This window comes from Bombina bombina, chromosome 1 (assembly GCF_027579735.1).
Source record: "Bombina bombina isolate aBomBom1 chromosome 1, aBomBom1.pri, whole genome shotgun sequence".
Taxonomy (NCBI): domain Eukaryota; kingdom Metazoa; phylum Chordata; class Amphibia; order Anura; family Bombinatoridae; genus Bombina; species Bombina bombina.
Genome location: NC_069499.1, coordinates 543,233,429 through 543,253,314, shown reverse-complemented (window position 1 = coordinate 543,253,314; position 19,886 = coordinate 543,233,429). Strand labels below are relative to the sequence as shown.

At 42.3% G+C, this 19,886-nt stretch overlaps 1 protein-coding gene and 1 pseudogene across 6 annotated transcripts in view; both read left to right on the top strand.

Moving 5' to 3' along the window:
- ABI2 (abl interactor 2) overlaps positions 1–19,886 on the top strand; it is a 190,929-nt gene that overhangs the window by 55,432 nt on the left and 115,611 nt on the right. For all 6 annotated transcript variants that reach the window (XM_053698670.1, XM_053698667.1, XM_053698669.1 and 3 more), the window contains exon 2: positions 13,026–13,193. In XM_053698670.1, the coding sequence (XP_053554645.1) occupies positions 13,026–13,193 (168 nt within the window). The remainder of the gene's footprint in view (positions 1–13,025; positions 13,194–19,886) is intronic.
- On the top strand, positions 14,529–14,665 carry LOC128646137 (uncharacterized; annotated as a pseudogene).

Genomic DNA, 19,886 nt, shown 5'->3' with positions numbered 1-19,886 from the left:
CCTACTAGATCCGGTCCCGGATCGGGGGCTACTCCTTCATGCTGTCTTAGAGGCAGCCGCAGGTTTCTTGGCCTGCTTCCCCTTGTTCCAAGCCTGGTTAGGTCTCCAGACTGGTTTGGACTGGGCGAGATTTCCCTTTTGTTTTGCATTAGAGGAAACTGAAGCTGCGCCACTCTTGAAGTTTCGAAAGGAACGAAAATTATTCTGTTTGGTCCTTAACTTATTGGACCTATCCTGAGGAAGGGCGTGACCTTTTCCTCCAGTAATATCAGAAATGATCTCCTTCAGACCAGGCCCGAATAGGGTCTGTCCCTTGAAGGGGATGTTAAGAAGCTTAGACTTTGAAGTAACGTCTGCTGACCAGGACTTAAGCCATAGCGCCCTACGCGCCAAAATGGCAAAACCAGAATTTTTAGCCGTTAGCTTGGCTAAATGAAAAATGGCGTCAGAAATAAAGGAGTTAGCTAACTTAAGAGCTTTAATCCTGTCTAGAATATCGTCTAGCGGGGTCTCCACCTGTAGAGCCTCCTCAAGAGACTCAAACCAAAAAGCCGCTGCAGCAGTAACTGGGGCAATGCATGCAAGAGGCTGGAGAATAAAACCTTGATGTATAAAATTTTTTCTTAAGGAGACCCTCCAATTTTTTATCCATAGGATCTAGGAAAGCACAACTGTCCTCGACGGGGATAGTTGTACGCTTAGCTAGGGTAGAGACTGTTCCCTCCACCTTAGGGACTGTCTGCCACGAGTCCCGTATGGCGGCATCTATGGGAAACATCTTTTTGAAAGCAGGAGGGGGAGAGAACGGCACACCTGGTCTATCCCATTCCTTAGTAATTTCCGAAAACCTCTTAGGGGCTGGAAAAACATCAGTGTAAACAGGTACTGCAAAGAATTTGTCCATTTTACACAATTTCTCTGGAACCACAATGGGGTCACAATCATCCAGAGGCGCTAAAACCTCCCTAAGCAATAAGCGGAGGTGTTCAAGTTTAAATTTAAACGTTGTCATTTCAGAATCAGACTGAAGTAACGCCTTCCCTGAGTCTGAAAAATCACCCACCAATAGAATCTCACCTGCCTCGGCTTCTGAGCATTGTGAGGGTATATCGGACACAGGCATTAAAGCGTCAGAAAGCTCTGTATTAGTTCTAGCCCCAGAGCTGTCTCGCTTTCCTTGTAGCCCTGGCAGTTTGGAGAATACCTCTGAGAGGGTAGCATTCATAACTGTCGCCATGTCCTGTATGGTAAAAGAATTAGACGCTCTAGATGTACTTGGCGTCGCTTGAGCGGGGGTTATAGGTTCTGACACATGGGCAGAGTTAGATGGCATAATCTCCCTCTTTTCCGTCAGAGAATCCCCTGGAGATACATTTTTAAGCGCCATAATATGGTCTTTATAGTTTATAGAAATTTCAGTACATTTGGTACACATTCTAAGAGGGGGTTCCACCATGGCTTCCAAACATATTGAACAAGGAGTTTCCTCTATGTCAGACATGTTTAACAGACTAGTAATGAGACAAGCAAGCTTGGAAAACACTTTAATAAATGTGAAACAGTAATTAAACAAAAACGTTACTGTGCCTTTAAGAGAAAAAAACTAGCACTTACAGTGTAAAAATAGAGTAAAGTCTTTGAAATTTTTACAGTGTGTGTAAGGGACTAAAGCAACATTGCACCCACTTGCAAATGGATAATTAACCCCTTAGGCCCCAAACCAGATTGAAAAACGTTAAAAAACGTTAAGTCAATTGAGCACCTTGCCACAGCTCTGCTGAGGCTCCTACCTGCCCTTAAATACGATTTTGTGCAGAAATAACCCCTTTGAAATGGTCCTCAGATGCCAGAGGACTCCTCTAGGGAAGCTGGATGTCTGTCTGAATTAAAACTGCGCAGTTAGAGTGCTAAAATAGGCCCCTCCCACCATGTACTGGATGTCAGAGGGGCCTTAAGAAAATACTCCTGGGAGTATCTGACTAGCCATGTGGAAACTAGGCCCCAAATAAAGACTTATCTCCCTCAGAGAAAAAAGTCCTATTTATGAAGTCATGTAAACGTTTTGTCACTAAGTAATATGAATATTAACATGAGTATTACCCTGTTTTGTAAGCATGATCCCAGTCGCTGTTAAATCACTGCATCAGGCTTACCTCAAATACACAGGCTCTGTCAGCATTTTCTAGAACTTATTCATCTCTCTAGAAATAAAAATACTGAACATACCTCAAAGCAGGTAAACTGCAGGCCGTTCCCCCAATTGAAGTTTTCCCATATTCATCAGTTATGTGTGAGAACAGCAATGGACCTTAGTTACAAACCGCTAAGATCATCAAACCTCCAAGCAGAAATTTTCTTCTAATTTCTGCCTGAGCGTAAAACAGTACAACGCCGGTACCGTTTAAAAATAACAAACTTTTGATTGAAGGTAAAACTACACTAAGTCACCACATATCTCTTGATACTTCCTTTCTTGTCGAGAGTTGCAAGAGAATGACTGGGGGTGGCAGTTAGGGGAGGAGCTATATAGACAGCTCTGCTGTGGGTGTCCTCTTGCAACTTCCTGTTGGGAAGGAGAATATCCCACAAGTAATGGATGAACCCGTGGACTGGATACACCTTACAAGAGAAAATCTCTCTCCCTGACTCCTGTTGAGCCCTTCTCTAAAATACACATCTTATTTATACAATTAAACATGTATGTATTGGCAATAGCTACTCATTTTTTCACCAAACAGCAAAACACTTAGACAATTAAATCTATCTGTAGGCCAAATTTAGTGCATTGCATTTAGCTGTAGGTTTGGTTCAGTGTATTTAGTGCTTGACAAACCCACACACCAGGGTGCTCTTGGCCGGTTAAAATTGAAAGTGTAAGGCTGCTTGTCAGCCCCTGAAGTGTATGTCTTGGTTTGAGTGTGTGTGTTTATGTAACAATGTTGCATTGTGTTGGGTGGTACTTACTTACCTAGTTAACTGGGGGGGGGGCTCTATCCTCTTCCTCTTTTCCTGTTGCTGTGGTTGGTGATTTTCCCTCCCTCCCCTTTGTTTTTTGTCCTTTTTAGAAGCTGACAATGGTGGCCTTAGAGTGAATAACTTAGTTAGTGCTGCTGGGTCAGGGGTTTGTTTAGTTTAACTGGTCTTGGTAAGCCCACGGCCAGTAATTTTGGCTCCCCCAGTGTTGGCTTGTTGTTTTGCTCGTCTTTGTTGGTGCCCTTAAGGTTTTTAGCGGCTTGTTATCCTATAGCACTGGGAGGCCAGGACTGTAAAAGGGACAGTCTAGTCTAAAATAAACTTATGATTCAGATTTTTGTCATTTTAAACAACTTTCCAATTTACTGTTATTACTAATTTTGCTTTGTTCCTTTGCTATTCTTAGTTGAAAGCTAAACCTAGGGCGGTCATATGCTAATTTCTTAGACATTGAAGGCCGCCTTTAAGCTGAATGCATTTTGACAGTTTTTCACCACTAGAGGGTGTTGGTTCATGTGAGTCATATAGATACGCTGTGCTCATGCACGTGGAGTTACCTAGGAGTAAGCACTGATTGGCTAAAATCCAAGTCTGTCAAAAGAACTGAAATAAGGGGGCAGTCTGCAGAGGCTTAGATACAAGATAATCACAGAGGTAAAAAGTGTATTAATATAACTGTTTTGGTTATGTAAAAATAGGGAATGGGTAATAAAGGGATTATATCTATCTTTTAAAACAATACAAATTCTTGTGTAGAATGTCCCTTTAATTTTAGGGGCAGAGTGCTTAAGGGGCTGAAGGTCGAGCTAATGGATGTGGCAATATTCCTAGGTTGTGACCTAGGGTGTCACACCCCACCCCACGTGCCTGCTGGCCTACGAGCCCCTTGGGCGTGTCTAGCCCCTTGTCGGGGTGGTGTCTCATAAGGCTCCACCCAGTACAACCTTGGCCCTGTCCTCTCTTTTATCTGGGGTTTGTGTATTAGGGACTTCAATGGCCGCCACCTTGTGAAGATGACTACGTGAAAAGTTTAGTCATCTAGTTAAATTGTTGTTTACTCTTTGTGTGCTCCCTTCATTTCAGGTTAATTTAGTTAAAGGGATAGTAAAGTCCAAAGTAAACTTTCATGATTCAGATAGGGCATGTCATTTTAAACAACTTTCTAATTTACTTTTATCATCAAATTTGCTTTGTTCTCTTGTTGTTCTTAGTTGAAAGCTAAACCTAGGTAGGCTCATATGCTAATTTCTAAACCCTTGAAGGCCGCCTCTGCATTTGACAGTTTTTCACAGCTAGAGGGCGTTAGTTCATGTGTTTCATATAGATAACACTGTGCTCATGCACATGAAGTTATTAAAGAGTCAGCACTAATTGCCTGAAATGCAAGTCTGTCAAAAGATCTGAGATAAGGAGGCAGTCAGCAGAAGCTTTGACACAAGGTAATCACAGATGTAAAAAGTATATTTCTATAACAGTGTTGATTATGCAAAACTGGGGAATGGTAAATAAAGGGATTATCTTTCTTTTTAAACAATAACTTTTTTGGTGTTTACTATCCTTTAAAGAATAGCTCTTTAGGGTTTTTAGCCCTTATGGGCCTGGCACATTGTGATCCATGCCAGTCCTGAACTAAGTCAGGTTGATTTTGTTGGCAATGATGAAATGCAGCTTTTGCATCTCATCTGCAGGCTGGAGAATGGGTTATACTAGTTGATGTAGATCTCTCTATCTTCTACTCTAAAAGATGCCATCTTGCTGCATGCTAGTAGGGGCATAGAGCATGCTACATTGTTCATTTGATTACATTTTCTTCAACAGTGCAGCAGATCCTTCCTACACAGAGGCAGCAGTTAGTGCTGCTCAGTATCGGCTGGTTCCCAGAGTCTATTCTACGCTAAGTACTTGCACAAGCTAGAGCTTCAAGGTTGTTTAATTGTTTTAATATGCACTGTGTTGAACAGTTGCTTTGCTATTAATGGACTATTGTATTAAGTTGTTCAATAATAATTGTTTTATATGGATTGTCCTGTTTGTGATTTTTTACTTCTACTGTTTTTAGGTGTATTTTGATTTATCCCAATGTATACATTTTTTTGTTTACATACACAATCACTATAAACATACTACATCTTAATATCTTCTGGATTTGGTCTGGCTTCAGTGTCAAGAAATAGGGAAAAGTATTTTTTTCAACATTTAATAACTCAAATATTACTCAACCGTTATACCACTGTGTTCTATTTGGGCCTCTCTTCCTTGACCTAGTGTCTGAGATGAGAATCCATATGATGTTTGGGGCAAGGTTGGCAGTGACCTAGAAGACCACACCATGAGGTTGTTGCCTAACTTATTGGTGAACGATGAACTATTTGCTGATGTAACATTGTTAAAGAGTGATATTTTCTTCCTTGTTTAGTTGTTATGAAAAGCATAACAAGTTAGGCTCAGATGCTGGTAGCTAGCTACTGATTAGTGGCTACATATTTATTCCTCGTTATTGGCTTACGGATGTGTTCAGCTATCTCCTAGTAGTCCGAATAGAAAAAGTGCAGTATTTATAATTTGTTTGCTTATTAACAGATACAGTGTTGGCCTTCTATATACAGGCAATTCTCTATAATAACAAGTAATTAAAAAAAGATTTGAATTTTGGACATGTTTGTGGACATTCGAATGTTCAGCGAAAATCATTGACATTGAAAGTGTGTTTGTAAATACATTTAACCTTTGATGCAGATGACCAAGACTTGTGGCTCAGTTAATATAGTTGCTTGTGTGTGTGGCTTACACATAGAAATGTATGGGTTTGAGTAATCTTAACTGTTTATGCTAGTGGTTAAGGCATTTTTCTGTTGCATATGTTTAAAAACAAAAAACTTAAGGAGCGTTTTCACTTATGGACTTTTGATGAGAGAGGAAAAAAATGTTTTTTCTCCAACATAGGTGTGTCCGGTCCACGGCGTCATCCTTACTTGTGGGATATTCTCTTCCCCAACAGGAAATGGCAAAGAGCCCAGCAAAGCTGGTCACATGATCCCTCCTAGGCTCCGCCTACCCCAGTCATTCTCTTTGCCGTTGCACAGGCAACATCTCCACGGAGATGGTTAAGAGTTTTTTGGTGTTTAAATGTAGTTTATATCCTTCAATCAAGTGTTTGTTATTTAAAAATAGTGCTGGTATGTACTATTTACTCTGAAACAGAAAAGAGATGAAGATTTCTGTTTGTAAGAGGAAGATGATTTTAGCAAACGTTACTAAAATCGATTGCTGTTTCCACACAGGACTGTTGAGATGAAGTAACTTCAGTTGGGGGAAACAGTTGGCAGACTTTTCTGCTTGAGGTATGACTGGCCACATTTCTAACAAGACTTTGTAATGCTGGAAGGCTGTCATTTTCCCTATGGGCACCGGTAAGCCATTTTCTTAGATTAAGTAAAAGAATAAAGGGCTTTATAAGGGCTTAAAAAACTGGTAGACATTTTTCTGGGCTGAAACGATTACTTTGCTAAGCATATTTTGCAGATTATAACTCTTAATAGTTATTATAATCTTGGGGATTGTTTTAAAAAAACGGCAGGCACTGTATTGGACACCTTTTTCAGATGGGGGCCTTTTCTAGTCATAGGCAGAGCCTCATTTTCGCGCCACTAATGCGCAGTTGTTTTTGGAGAGCAAGGCATGCAGATGCATGTGTGAGGAGCTAAGAACCACTGAAAAAGCTTATAGAAGGCGTCATTTGGTATCGTATTCCCCTCTGGGCTTGGTTGGGTCTCAGCAAAGCAGATTCCTGGGACTGTATAGGGGTTAAATGTAAAAACGGCTCCGGTTCCGTTATTTTAAGGGTTAAAGCTTTCAAATTTGGTGTGCAATACTTTTAAGGCTTTAAGACACTGTGGTGAAATTTTGGTGAATTTTGAACATTTCCTTCATACTTTTTCACATATTCAGTAATAAAGTGTGTTCAGTTTAAAATTTAAAGTGACAGTAACGGTTTTATTTTAAAACGTTTTTTGTGCTTTGTTGACAAGTTTAAGCCTGTTTAACATGTCTGAACCATCAGATAAGCGATGTTCTATATGTATGAAAGCCAAGGTTTCTCCCCATTTAAATTTATGTGATGATTGTGCCATAGTGTCCAAACAAAGTAGGGACAATGATGCCACAGATAATGATATTGCCCAAGATGATTCCTCAAATGAGGGGAGTAAGCATGATACTGCATCATCCCCTTCTGTGTCTACACCAGTTTTGCCCACACAAGAGGCCCCTAGTACATCTAGTGCGCCAATACTTATTACCATGCAACAATTAACGGCTGTAATGGATAATTCTATTGCAAACATTTTATCCAAAATGCCTACTTATCAGAGAAAGCGCGATTGCTCTGTTTTAAACACTGAAGAGCAAGAGGACGCTGATGATAACTGTTCTGACATACCCTCACACCAATCTGAAGGGGCCAGGAGGGAGGTTTTGTCTGAGGGAGAAATTTCAGATTCAGGAAAAATTTCTCAACAAGTTGAACCTGATGTTGTAACATTTAAATTTAAATTAGAACATCTCCGCGCACTGCTTAAGGAGGTATTATCTACTCTGGATGATTGTGACAATTTGGTCATTCCAGAGAAATTATGTAAGATGGACAAGTTCCTAGAGGTTCCGGTGCCCCCCGATGCTTTTCCTATACCCAAGCGGGTGGCGGACATAGTAAATAAGGAGTGGGAAAGGCCCGGCATACCTTTTGTTCCTCCCCCTATATTTAAAAAATTATTTCCTATAGTCGACCCCAGAAAGGACTTATGGCAGACAGTCCCCAAGGTCGAGGGGGGCGGTTTCTACTCTAAACAAACGCACTACTATTCCTATAGAAGATAGTTGTGCTTTCAAAGATCCTATGGATAAAAAATTAGAGGGTTTGCTTAAAAAGATGTTTGTTCAGCAAGGTTACCTTCTACAACCAATTTCATGCATTGTTCCTGTCACTACGGCAGCGTGTTTCTGGTTCGAAGAACTAGAAAAGTCGCTCAATAAAGAATCTTCGTATGAGGAGGTTATGGACAGAGTTCATGCACTTAAATTGGCTAACTCTTTTATTTTAGATGCCGCTTTGCAATTAGCTAGATTAGCGGCGAAAAATTCAGGGTTTACTATCGTGGCGCGCAGAGCGCTTTGGCTAAAGTCTTGGTCAGCGGATGTGTCTTCCAAGACAAAATTGCTTAACATCCCTTTCAAGGGTAAAACACTGTTTGGTCCTGATTTGAAAGAGATTATTTCAGACATCACCGGGGGAAAGGGCCACGCCCTCCCTCAGGATAGGTCTTTTAAGGCTAAAAATAAGCCTAATTTTCGTCCCTTTCGCAGAAACGGACCAGCCTCTAATTCTACATCCTCTAAGCAAGAGGGTAATACTTCACAACCCAAACCAGCCTGGAGACCGATGCAAGGCTGGAACAAGGGTAAGCAGGCCAAGAAGCCTGCCACTGCTACCAAAACAGCATGAAGGGATGGCCCCCGATCCGGGACCGGATCTGGTGGGGGGCAGACTTTCTCTCTTTGCTCAGGCTTGGGCAAGAGATGTTCAGGATCCTTGGGCACTATAAATAGTTTCTCAAGGTTATCTCCTAGAATAAAAGGAACTACCCCCAAGGGGAAGGTTCCACAGGTCTCAATTATCTTCAAACCAAATAAAAAGACAGGCATTCTTACATTGTGTAGAAGACCTGTTAAAGATGGGAGTAATTCATCCAGTTCCAATAGGAGAACAAGGGATGGGGTTTTACTCCAACCTGTTCATAGTTCCCAAAAAAGAGGGAACATTCAGACCAATTTTAGATCTCAAGATCCTAAACAAATTTCTCAGGGTTCCATCGTTCAAAATGGAAACCATTCGAACGATCCTTCCCACCATCCAGGAAGGTCAATTTATGACCACGGTGGATTTAAAGGATGCGTACCTACATATTCCTATCCACAAGGAACATCATCAGTTCCTAAGGTTCGCTTTTCTGGACAAGCATTACCAGTTTGTGGCACTTCCATTCGGATTAGCCACTGCTCCGAGAATTTTCACAAAGGTACTAGGGTCCCTTCTAGCGGTTCTAAGGCCAAGGGGCATTGCAGTAGTACCTTACTTGGACGACATCCTGATTCAAGCGTCGTCTCTGTCAAAAGCAAAGGCTCATACGGACATCGTCCTAGCCTTTCTCAGATCTCACGGATGGAAAGTGAACAAGGAAAAAAGTTCTCTGTCCCCGTCAACAAGAGTTCCCTTCTTGGGAACAATAATAGATTCCTTAGAAATGAGGATTTTTCTGAGGTCAGAAAATCAAAAATTCTAAGCTCTTGTCAAGTACTTCATTCTGTTCTTCGTCCTTCCATAGCGCAGTGCATGGAAGTAATAGGATTGATGGTTGCAGCAATGGACATAGTTCCTTTTGCACAAATTCATCTAAGACCATTACAACTGTGCATGCTCAGACAGTGGAATGGGGATTATACAGACTTGTCTCCGACGATTCAAGTAGATCAAAGGACCAGAGATTCACTCCGTTGGTGGCTGATCCTGGACAACCTGTCACAGGGAATGAGCTTCCGCAGACCAGAGTGGGTCATTGTCACGACCGACGCCAGTCTGGTGGGCTGGGGCGCGGTCTGGGAACCCCTGAAAGCTCAGGGTCTATGGTCTCGGGAAGAATCTCTTCTCCCGATAAACATTCTGGAACTGAGAGCGATATTCAATGCTCTCAAAGCTTGGCCTCAACTAGCAAAGGCCAAATTCATAAGGTTTCAATCAGACAACATGACGACTGTTGCATATATCAACCATCAGGGGGGAACAAGAAGTTCCCTGGCGATGGAGGAAGTGACCAAGATAATTCAATGGGCGGAGGATCACTCCTGCCACTTGTCTGCAATCCACATCCCAGGAGTGGAAAATTGGGAAGCGGATTTTCTGAGTCGTCAGACATTCCATCCGGGGAGTGGGAACTCCATCCGGAAATCTTTGCCCAAATAACTCAATTATGGGGCATTCCAGACATGGATCTGATGGCCTCTCGTCAGAACTTCAAGGTTCCTTGCTACGGGTCCAGATCCAGGGATCCCAAGGCGACTCTAGTAGATGCACTAGTAGCACCTTGGACCTTCAACCTAGCTTATGTATTCCCACCGTTTCCTCTCATTCCCAGGCTGGTAGCCAGGATCAATCAGGAGAGGGCTTCGTTGATCTTGATAGCTCCTGCGTGGCCACGCAGGACTTGGTATGCAGACCTGGTGAATATGTCATCGGCTCCACCATGGAAGCTACCTTTGAGACAGGACCTTCTTGTTCAAGGTCCATTCGAACATCCGAATCTGGTTTCCCTCCAACTGACGGCTTGGAGATTGAACGCTTGATTTTATCAAAGCGTGGGTTTTCAGATTCTGTAATAGATACTCTGATTCAGGCTAGAAAGCCTGTAACTAGAAAAATTTACCATAAAATATGGAAAAAATATATCTGTTGGTGTGAATCTAAAGGATTCCCATGGAACAAGATAAAAATTCCTAAGATTCTATCCTTCCTACAAGAAGGTTTGGAGAAAGGATTATCTGCAAGTTCTCTGAAGGGACAGATCTCTGCTTTATCTGTTTTACTTCACAAAAGGCTGGCAGCTGTGCCAGACGTTCAAGCGTTTGTTCAGGCTCTGGTTAGAATCAAGCCTGTTTACAGACCTTTGACTCCTCCCTGGAGTCTAAATCTAGTTCTTTCAGTTCTTCAAGGGGTTCCGTTTGAACCCTTACATTCCGTAGATATTAAGTTATTATCTTGGAAAGTTTTGTTTTTGGTTGCAATCTCTTCTGCTAGAAGAGTTTCAGAGTTATCTGCTCTGCAGTGTTCTCCGCCCTATCTGGTGTTCCATGCAGATAAGGTGGTTTTGCGTACTAAGCCTGGTTTTCTTCCGAAAGTTGTTTCCAACAAAAATATTAACCAGGAGATAGTTGTACCTTCTTTGTGTCCGAATCCAGTTTCAAAGAAGGAACGTTTGTTACACAATTTGGACGTAGTCCATGCTCTAAAATTCTATTTAGAGGCTACTAAAGATTTCAGACAAACATCTTCTTTGTTTGTTGTTTATTCTGGTAAAAGGAGAGGTCAAAAAGCAACTTCTACCTCTCTTTCTTTTTGGCTTAAAAGCATTATCCGATTGGCTTATGAGACTGCCGGACGGCAGCCTCCTGAAAGAATCACAGCTCACTCCACTAGGGCTGTGGCTTCCACATGGGCCTTCAAGAACGAGGCTTCTGTTGACCAGATATGTAAGGCAGCGACTTGGTCTTCACTGCACACTTTTGCCAAATTTTACAAATTTGATACTTTTGCTTCTTCGGAGGCTATTTTTGGGAGAAAGGTTTTGCAAGCCGTGGTGCCTTCCATTTAGGTGACCTGATTTGCTCCCTCCCTTCATCCGTGTCCTAAAGCTTTGGTATTGGTTCCCACAAGTAAGGATGACGCCGTGGACCGGACACACCTATGTTGGAGAAAACAGAATTTATGCTTACCTGATAAATTACTTTCTCCAACGGTGTGTCCGGTCCACGGCCCGCCCTGGTTTTTTTAATCAGGTCTGATGAATTTTTTTCTCTAACTACAGTCACCACGGTATCATATGGTTTCTCCTATGCATATTTCCTCCTGTACGTCGGTCGAATGACTGGGGTAGGCGGAGCCTAGGAGGGATCATGTGACCAGCTTTGCTGGGCTCTTTGCCATTTCCTGTTGGGGAAGAGAATATCCCACAAGTAAGGATGACGCCGTGGACCGGACACACCGTTGGAGAAAGTAATTTATCAGGTAAGCATAAATTCTGTTTTTTTCTTTTTTTTTTTTGTGTTTTTGAGTATCTATGTAGAGTCTTACGGATAGATTTATCATTAGGTGAACATAGCGATCTTTTGTAGACTCTCTCTCATTTGAGCCTGCAACTGATATTTATGAAGCAGCGTTCACACTACTGCTTCATAAACCATCTTTGCCAACTAGAGCTGTCTGATGAATGTCACACAGGATTCATTCTACTCGGGTGATAGACAAACCCTACTCTCACTCAATTGGTTGCGGGAGTGTAGGGGGTGACATTGTTCACAAATTGATAAATCTAGCCTTTACAGCAATATAATTTTGTTATTTATAATAAAACATATGGCCTTTGTAGATCATACTGTATCCTGTGTTTTCTTAGGGACGTGCAAACTCTGCTTGTAGGCTAGCAAGTTGGAGCTTCATCTAGGCAGTGATTACAGAAAAGTGCTGGCTATGGTTTTAGTGCAGGCTGCTGAAAGCATGTTTGGATGGAGTGAACTAGCATCCAAGCTAAGGCTCGGATCTCTCTCACCTGTGTCCCCAATAATGGTGAAACAATTGTGAGTGTGGCAGAAACTACATTATAGATGCAGAAAGGATGTTGGGTAATATACCAGTGCCATGACCCAATTATTTGCGGAGCTGTGTCTTTAACGGTACATAATGTCCAAAATTGCAATTTTGCAATATTCTTGTATTGCTATAAACACTTCTAGTAAAGTTTATCAGTATTTAATTGTCCTATGCACACAGATTGCTCATCCTACGTATTCAAACTGTGTACCTGCTCAGAAACCTAGTGGTGGCGTTTATCATGTCAGTCTGTATCACACAAGCCACTGCTAATTCTCTCAGCACTGATACACTTTGCCTTTATTCCCCATTAGCCATGCGGTAAATCCGGCTTGGCTTGACGTTTTCACCTCTTAGCCAAATGTTTTTTTTGCTGTGGGCTGCTGTACAAGGTAAACACAGCGATCGATTGAATCAAATAAAGGAGCTTTCTGCATGAAGTATCTTATACTTCATGAATGAAAGTCCCGTTTATTTGTTTCAATAGTAAATCCTAGCGTTTGTAAAACGCTAGAATTTACTTTTACTTTAATATGTATTTACTATGTGGAAAAACTAGCTGCATTTTTTAGTGACTTTAAAATTGTAGTGTTATTTATATATTATAAATGTTTAATACAAATTCATATATATTTAGTCTGCAGATAAACAGAGAGCTTTAGAAGAAACCAAAGCATATACAACACAGTCCTTAGCAAGTGTGGCTTATCTGATCAACACATTGGCCAATAATGTACTTCAGATGCTCGATATTCAGGCTTCTCAGCTGCGGAGAATGGAGTCCTCAATCAACCATATTTCACAGGTAGGCTGTAATATATGCACAAAATATATCATATATTATTTGACAGTAGACAACTCAAACATCAGTTCATACTCTAACATTAATGTTGGTAATGGTATGTTAACTGTAATTTAAACCACTCTGTGCCATAGTTTTGTGTTATCTCCGTTACTGTTCCAACATTTTGCTATAAATATAGTATTAATTCATCTGTATTTTTTATTGTAAAACAAAAATATATATTTCTTTCCTATGGCATGGAGAGTCCACAATTTCATTCCAATTACTAGTGGGGTATTCAACTCCTGGCCAGCAGGAGGAGACAAAGAGCACCCCAGCAGAGCTGTTAAATGTCACTTCCCTTACCCATAATCCCCAGTCATTCTTTGCCTCTCATTGGGAGGATGTGCGAAGATGGTGTCTAAAGATATTTAATCCTTTAATGGGTACTTTTCCCTACAAGCAAGGACTGGGGCTATGCTGTGTCCATGTAAATCTCTTTAGTAAGTGTAATGGTGGCTTTTAGCAGTTAGAAGACGGCGAGGTGGTCTTTGCTTAACTTCTAACATTATTGCTACCCCTGTTATAGAAAACCAAGGTTGGTTTTCTTTTTCTTTTACAAGATATGACGAGTCCACGGATTTCATCCTTATGGGATATCGCCTCCTGGTCAGCAGGAGGAGGCAAAGAGCACCACAGCAGAGCTGTATATATAGCTCCTCCCCCTCCAGTCATTCTCTTTGCCTGTGTTAGTAAGATGGGAGCTGGCAAAGTGAGGTGTTAGTTTAGTTCTTCAATCAAGAGTTTATTATTTTTAAAGTAGTGTCTCTGAGTGCTGCTTTGTGCTGGGGTGTAGAGAAGCATCTGGTGGCTTTAAAGTAATAGGAACTGGTGGGACATTATTCTCACTGTGCCTCTTATACATATTTGCTGCCCTAATATAGATAGCCTAAGCACTTTTAACTCAGGCTGATCTTTGTCCACAGGGCTATGGGAGGGAGAAGACCTCTAAAAACCTGCTGGACTGCCATGCTGTTGCTCAGCTTTCAAGGTAAGTGCTGACTTTTTGTTCTGGGGGATCTCAGAAAAGTGGAGCACTTTATTATGTGGTTTGGACTCCTGCATGTAAAAGGAGGGACAACACATTTTTAGCAGGGGCTACATATTCAGTTGACACTATGGTTCTGGATAGTCACATAAGCAGGAGCTGAACATAGGGCTCTTAATGTGATGGGTCAAGTCTCCTCTCCTAGTGGGAGAGGTCTATAGCAGCTGCTTTTAGACAGACACAGGGGTTAATGTCGGTTTATGAGCTGGTTCCGTTTTTTTGGCTTTACAGACCGCATAGGTTAAGATGGGTTGTATGACAGGAGAGAAGGTTAGCACTCCCCTTTACAAGGATGGAAGAGGTCCTAGTAGCCTTTCAACACATATACGGTTAAGGCAGGGCTCGACAAACCCAGTAGCCGGGGAGCCACTGGCTCCTAGAATTTTATCCCTGGCTCCTAACTTTTTGGGTTATTCTCCATTTATCTATATGCAAATACCTCTGTCTGGCTCCTAAAAATATGTCTGGCTCCTAAATATTGTTACTGGCTCCTAATTTTTAAAAAGATTTGTCGAACACTGGGTTAAGGCATTGCCACTTACTTTGTGGCATCTCTAACCATTTAAACTATAACATTAGACATGGTGTATGGCTCATTTTGTGCTACATTGCAGGAGGCAGCCTGATTGTTCCCAATATGTGTCTGAGTGTTTTCACTAGCTCCCGGTGGCCTATCTATACGAAGTCTTAATGGCGACCGGGAGATTCTTTGCTATACGCCCACGATGGGCGGAGTTACTGGTTCAAGCCGTTTTTTGGGCGCTTTTGCTGTCTATGGGACATCGTTTTTGCAAGTGCCGGGAGTTGGAGAGGCTTCACGCCCACGTCAGCGGAGTTACTAGTTTGCGCCGCTTTCGGCGCTTTCTCTCTCTCTGGGGTATTGTCTTGCAAGTGCTGGGGCCTTCCCGCCCACAAGGGGCGGAGTTCTGTGACGAGATTTTGCTCTTCTCCTTCATATAATATTATACCGGGGTCAGAGCATCTCACACAGCCCAGTTTGTTTCCCTTTTCATTGCGGGTATAACAAGCTGTGAGAGTACAGTTTGCCTGCTTTTATATGACTTGTTTTACTTAACGTGTGTTTCACAAAAGGGTAATGAGGGGTTAATAGGCATCATGTTATGAAGTTTTTTCATGAGCCTTAAGTTATATACATTTGGGTTGGGCACTTCACTAGCTGCTGCAGTTAATCTTTCCAACCCTGCATGGTAAAGACAACATTACGATTTAGTATTTAAAGTGACAGTAACGTTTTTTTCCTTGGTTATTTTTTGAAAGATTTCAGCTTTTTATTTGGTATTCCTTCTTGGTGATCTTAGAATGGAATAAATGCACACATAAAAGGACGAAATAGAGTTTTCTTTCAAGATTTAAAGAGACAGTACCGTCTTTTTCTGTACAAATTTTTATCACAGACTTTCAGTTGTTTGTAAATTCATCCTTTGTGATTTGGGATGGAACAATAGCGTACATAATGAGGTTAATGAAACAGTTCTCATGTTCTGTAGGTACCTTTAATTAAAAAAATAAAAGGCCTATCTCTCTAGGGAGATTGCTATTAGGAATGGATTGACAAGGGTCAAGTTATGCCATTCTTTTCTTCTATTGTGTTCCAGGGAGTTTTCATGGCGCTGCTCCAGGGAGTCTTATGGCCCACATACAGTACCCTGCGCTTCCTTTTACACTCCATTTGGAGTCATGGTGCCTTATATGTTTTGTTTCCACGAGTAGGAAACATTCCTTACAGTAGTTTTTTTTTTTTTTTTTTTTTTTTTTTTTTTTTTTGCAATGCTTCCTCCATATTACTGAAGGAGGGAGGTATTTTAGGATTTTCTGGAAGATGTTCCCAATGGCTGACGCTGTCAGGGAATCTGCATGGACGGTCCCTAAGATGGAGGGGACTATTCCATCTTGGCCAAGCAAGTTACTATTCCTATTGCGGATAGTCGGGTTGGCTAAGTCCCTATGGAGAGGGTCTACGTTAAAATCTATTTTCTCCAAGGGTTGCTATTCCAACCGGCTGCGTGCACACTTGTGCGGCAGCATATTGATTCAATGTTCTTTGAGGACTCTCTTAGGCCTGCGACTTCTTTAAAGAATATCCAGATGTATCTTTAAATTCTATGTTCCTGGCAATGCCTTATAAGGAAAGACTTTGGTCCTGGAGAGAGGATTGCCGCCTTTTAAGCAAGAGGGAATCTATTCTCAATTCATGTAGCTGGGAAACCCAACCATTCTTGGAACATGGGTGAATACTCAAGATAACTCGCTAATGAATCAGAGTCCGCATGTAGGATTTTGCCTGCGATCCGGGATCGGATCTTGTAGGGAGCAGACTTCCTTATCATTCGGGCTTGTGTGCAGGATATTCAGGATCCCTGTCTCAGGGGTGCAAACTGGTTTTTGAAATTCTCCTTGAGGAAGATTTCCTTTTTCACAAATATCTGCAATCCAGATAAAATGAGAGGTGGTCTTACACTGTGGGAGAGTCCTCTCTTCTTGGGATTAACCTGTCCCGTTCCGTTACAGGGACGGGGATTTGTCAAGTCTGTCTGTAGTCCTCAAGATGGGACTTTCAGACCTATTTTAGACCTCAAGGGTCTACATATGTTTCTCAGAGTTCCATTTTTCAAGTTGGACTCTATTAGGTCCATTCTTCCATTGATCCAGGAGGGTCAATTTAGGACGACAGTGGATCTAAAGTATGCATATCTTCATGTTCCGATCCACAGAGCTTTCATAAGTTCCTGAGGTTGTCTTTCTGGACGAACATTTTCAGTTTGTGAAAAATCTGGGTGCCGTGGCCAGACCGAAAGGAAGGGCCACAAAGGTTCTGGGGTCTCTGCTGGCGGTTCTCAGGCCGCGGGGCTTTGCAGTGGCGCCTTATCTGGATGATATTCTGATCCAGGCGTTGTCTTATCAACTGGCAAGGTCTCATTCCGACATTGTCCTGTCCTTTCTGTGGACTCACGGGTGGAAGGTGAATCTAGAAAAGAGTTCACTACTTCCACAGACTAGGGTTCCCTTTCTGGGAACTCTGATCGACTCTCTATCCATAAGAATCTTTTTAAAGGAAGTCAGAGAGTTAAAGATTCGGAATACATGCCGTTCCCTTCTGTCCAATTCTCGGCCATCAGTGGCTCAATGCATGGAGGCAATTTGATTGATGGTGGCAGCGATGGACATCATTAAATTTGCTCGTTTTCATCTCAGATCTCTACAACTGAGCATGCTCAGGCACTGGAATGGGGATTATGCAATTTTGTCTCCTCAAATAGATTTGAATCAGGAGACAAGAGAGTCTCTTCTTTGGTGGTTGTCGCCGGATCATCTGTCCCAAGGGACGTGCTTCCGCAGACCTTCATGGGTGATAGTGGCAGCGGACGCCAGCCTGATAGGGTGGGGTGCAGTCTGGAATCCCTGAAGGCTCAGGGTGTGTGGACTCGGTCGGAGTCTTTACTTCCCATCAATATTCTGGAGTTGAGAGCCATATTCAATGTGCTTCAGGCTTGGTCTCATTTTGGCTTCGGCCAAATTCATCAGATTCCGGTTGGGCCACATCACGACTGTGACTTACATCTATCATCAGGGAGGAACAAGGAGTTCCTTAGCGATGACGGAAGTATCCAAGATAATTCAGTGGGTGGAGGCTCACTCTTGTTGTCTGTCAGCAATTTTCATCCCAGGAGTGGACAACTGGGAAGCGGATTTTTTGAGCAGACAGACGTTTCATCCGGGGGAATGGGAACTCCATCCGGAGGTCTTTGTCACTCTGATGCTCAGATGGGGCAGACCGGAGCTGGATCTTATGGCATCTCGTCAGAATGCCAAGCTCCCGAGATACGGATCCAGGTCCAGGGATCCTCAGGCTGAACTGATAAAGGCCTTGGCAGTGCCTTGGCCGTTCAACCTAGCTTGTGTTTCCACCATCTGCTCTCCCCGGGTGATTGCTCGGATCAAACAGGAGAGGGCTTGGGCGATTCTCATCGCTCCTGCGTGGCCTCGCAGGACTTGGTATGCCGATCTGGTGGACATGTCCTCACTGCCACCGTGGAAGCTTCCATTGAGGCAGGACCTTCTCATTCAGGGACCTTTCCATCATCCGAATCTGGTTTCTCTGCAGCTGACTGCTTGGAGATTGAACGCTTGATTTTATCTAAGCGAGGATTCTCTGATTCGGTCATTGATACTTTGATCCAGGCGCGTATGCCTGTTAATAGAAAGATTTACCATAGGATATGGCGTACATATCTTTCTTGGTGCGAATCCAAGGGCTACTCATGGAGTAAGTTTAGGATTCCTAGGATTTTATCTTTTCTCCAAGAAGGATTGGAGAAAGGGTTATCAGCAGGTTCCTTAAAGGGACAGATTTCTGCTTTATCTATTTTGCTACTCAAACGTCTGGCAGATATTCCGAATGTTCAATCTTTTTGTCGGGCTCTGACTAGAATCAGACCTGTGTGTAGACCTATTGATCCTCCTTGGAGTTTGAATTTAGTTCTTAAGGTTCTTCAAGGGGTTCAGTTTGAACCTATGCATTCCATAGATATTAAATTGTTATCTTGGAAAGCTTTATTTTTGGTTGCCATTTCTTCTGCTCGCAGAGTTTCTGAGCTTTCAGCATTACCATATGATTCTCCTTATCTTATTTTTCATTCCGATAAGGTAGTGTTGCGTACCAAACCTGGTTTTCTCCTAAGGTTGTTTCCAACAGAAGTATTAATCAGGAAATTGTTGTTCCTTCATTGTGTCCTAATCCTTCTTCAGAGAAGGAGCGTCTGTTGCATAATTTGGACGTAGTCCGTGCCCTGAAGTTTTACTTGAAGGCGACTAAGGAATTTCGTCAATCGTCTTCATTATTTGTTTTTTCTGGAAAACGTAGGGGTCAGAAAGCTGCGGCTACCTCTCTTTCTTTTTAGCTGAGGAGTTTCTTCCGTTTTGCATACGAGACTGCTGGGCAGCAGCCTCCTGAGCGAATTACGGCTCATTCCACTAGGGCTGTGGCTTCCTCATGGGCATTTAAAAATGATGCTTCTGTTGAACAGATTTGCAGAGTTGCTACTTGGTCGTCTCTATTTACACTTTTTCCAAATTTTACAAAGTTAATACTTTTGCCTTGTCTGAGGCTGTTTTTGGGAGGTTCTTCAAGCAGTGGTGCCTTCCATTTAGGTTCCTGTCTTGACCCTCCCTTTCATCCGTGTCCTATAGCTTTGGTATTGTATCCCATAAGTAAGGATGAAATCAGTGGACTCGTCATATCTTATAAAAGAAAAGGAAATTTATGCTTACCTGATAAATGTATTTCTTTTACGATATGACGAGTCCACGGCCCACCCTGTCGTTTCCTAAGACAGGTCTTTATTTTTGTTAAACTTCAGTCACCTCTGCACCTTGGCTTTTCCTTTCTCTTCCTAACTTCAGTCAAATGACTGGAGGGGGAGGGAAGGGAGGAGCTATATATACAGCTCTGCTGTGGTGCTCTTTGCCTCCTCCTGCTGACCAGGAGGCGATATCCCATAAGTAAGGATGAAATTCGTGGACTCGTCATATCGTAAAAGAAATAAATTTATCAGGTAAGCATAAATTTCCTTTTTTCTACAGGTCCC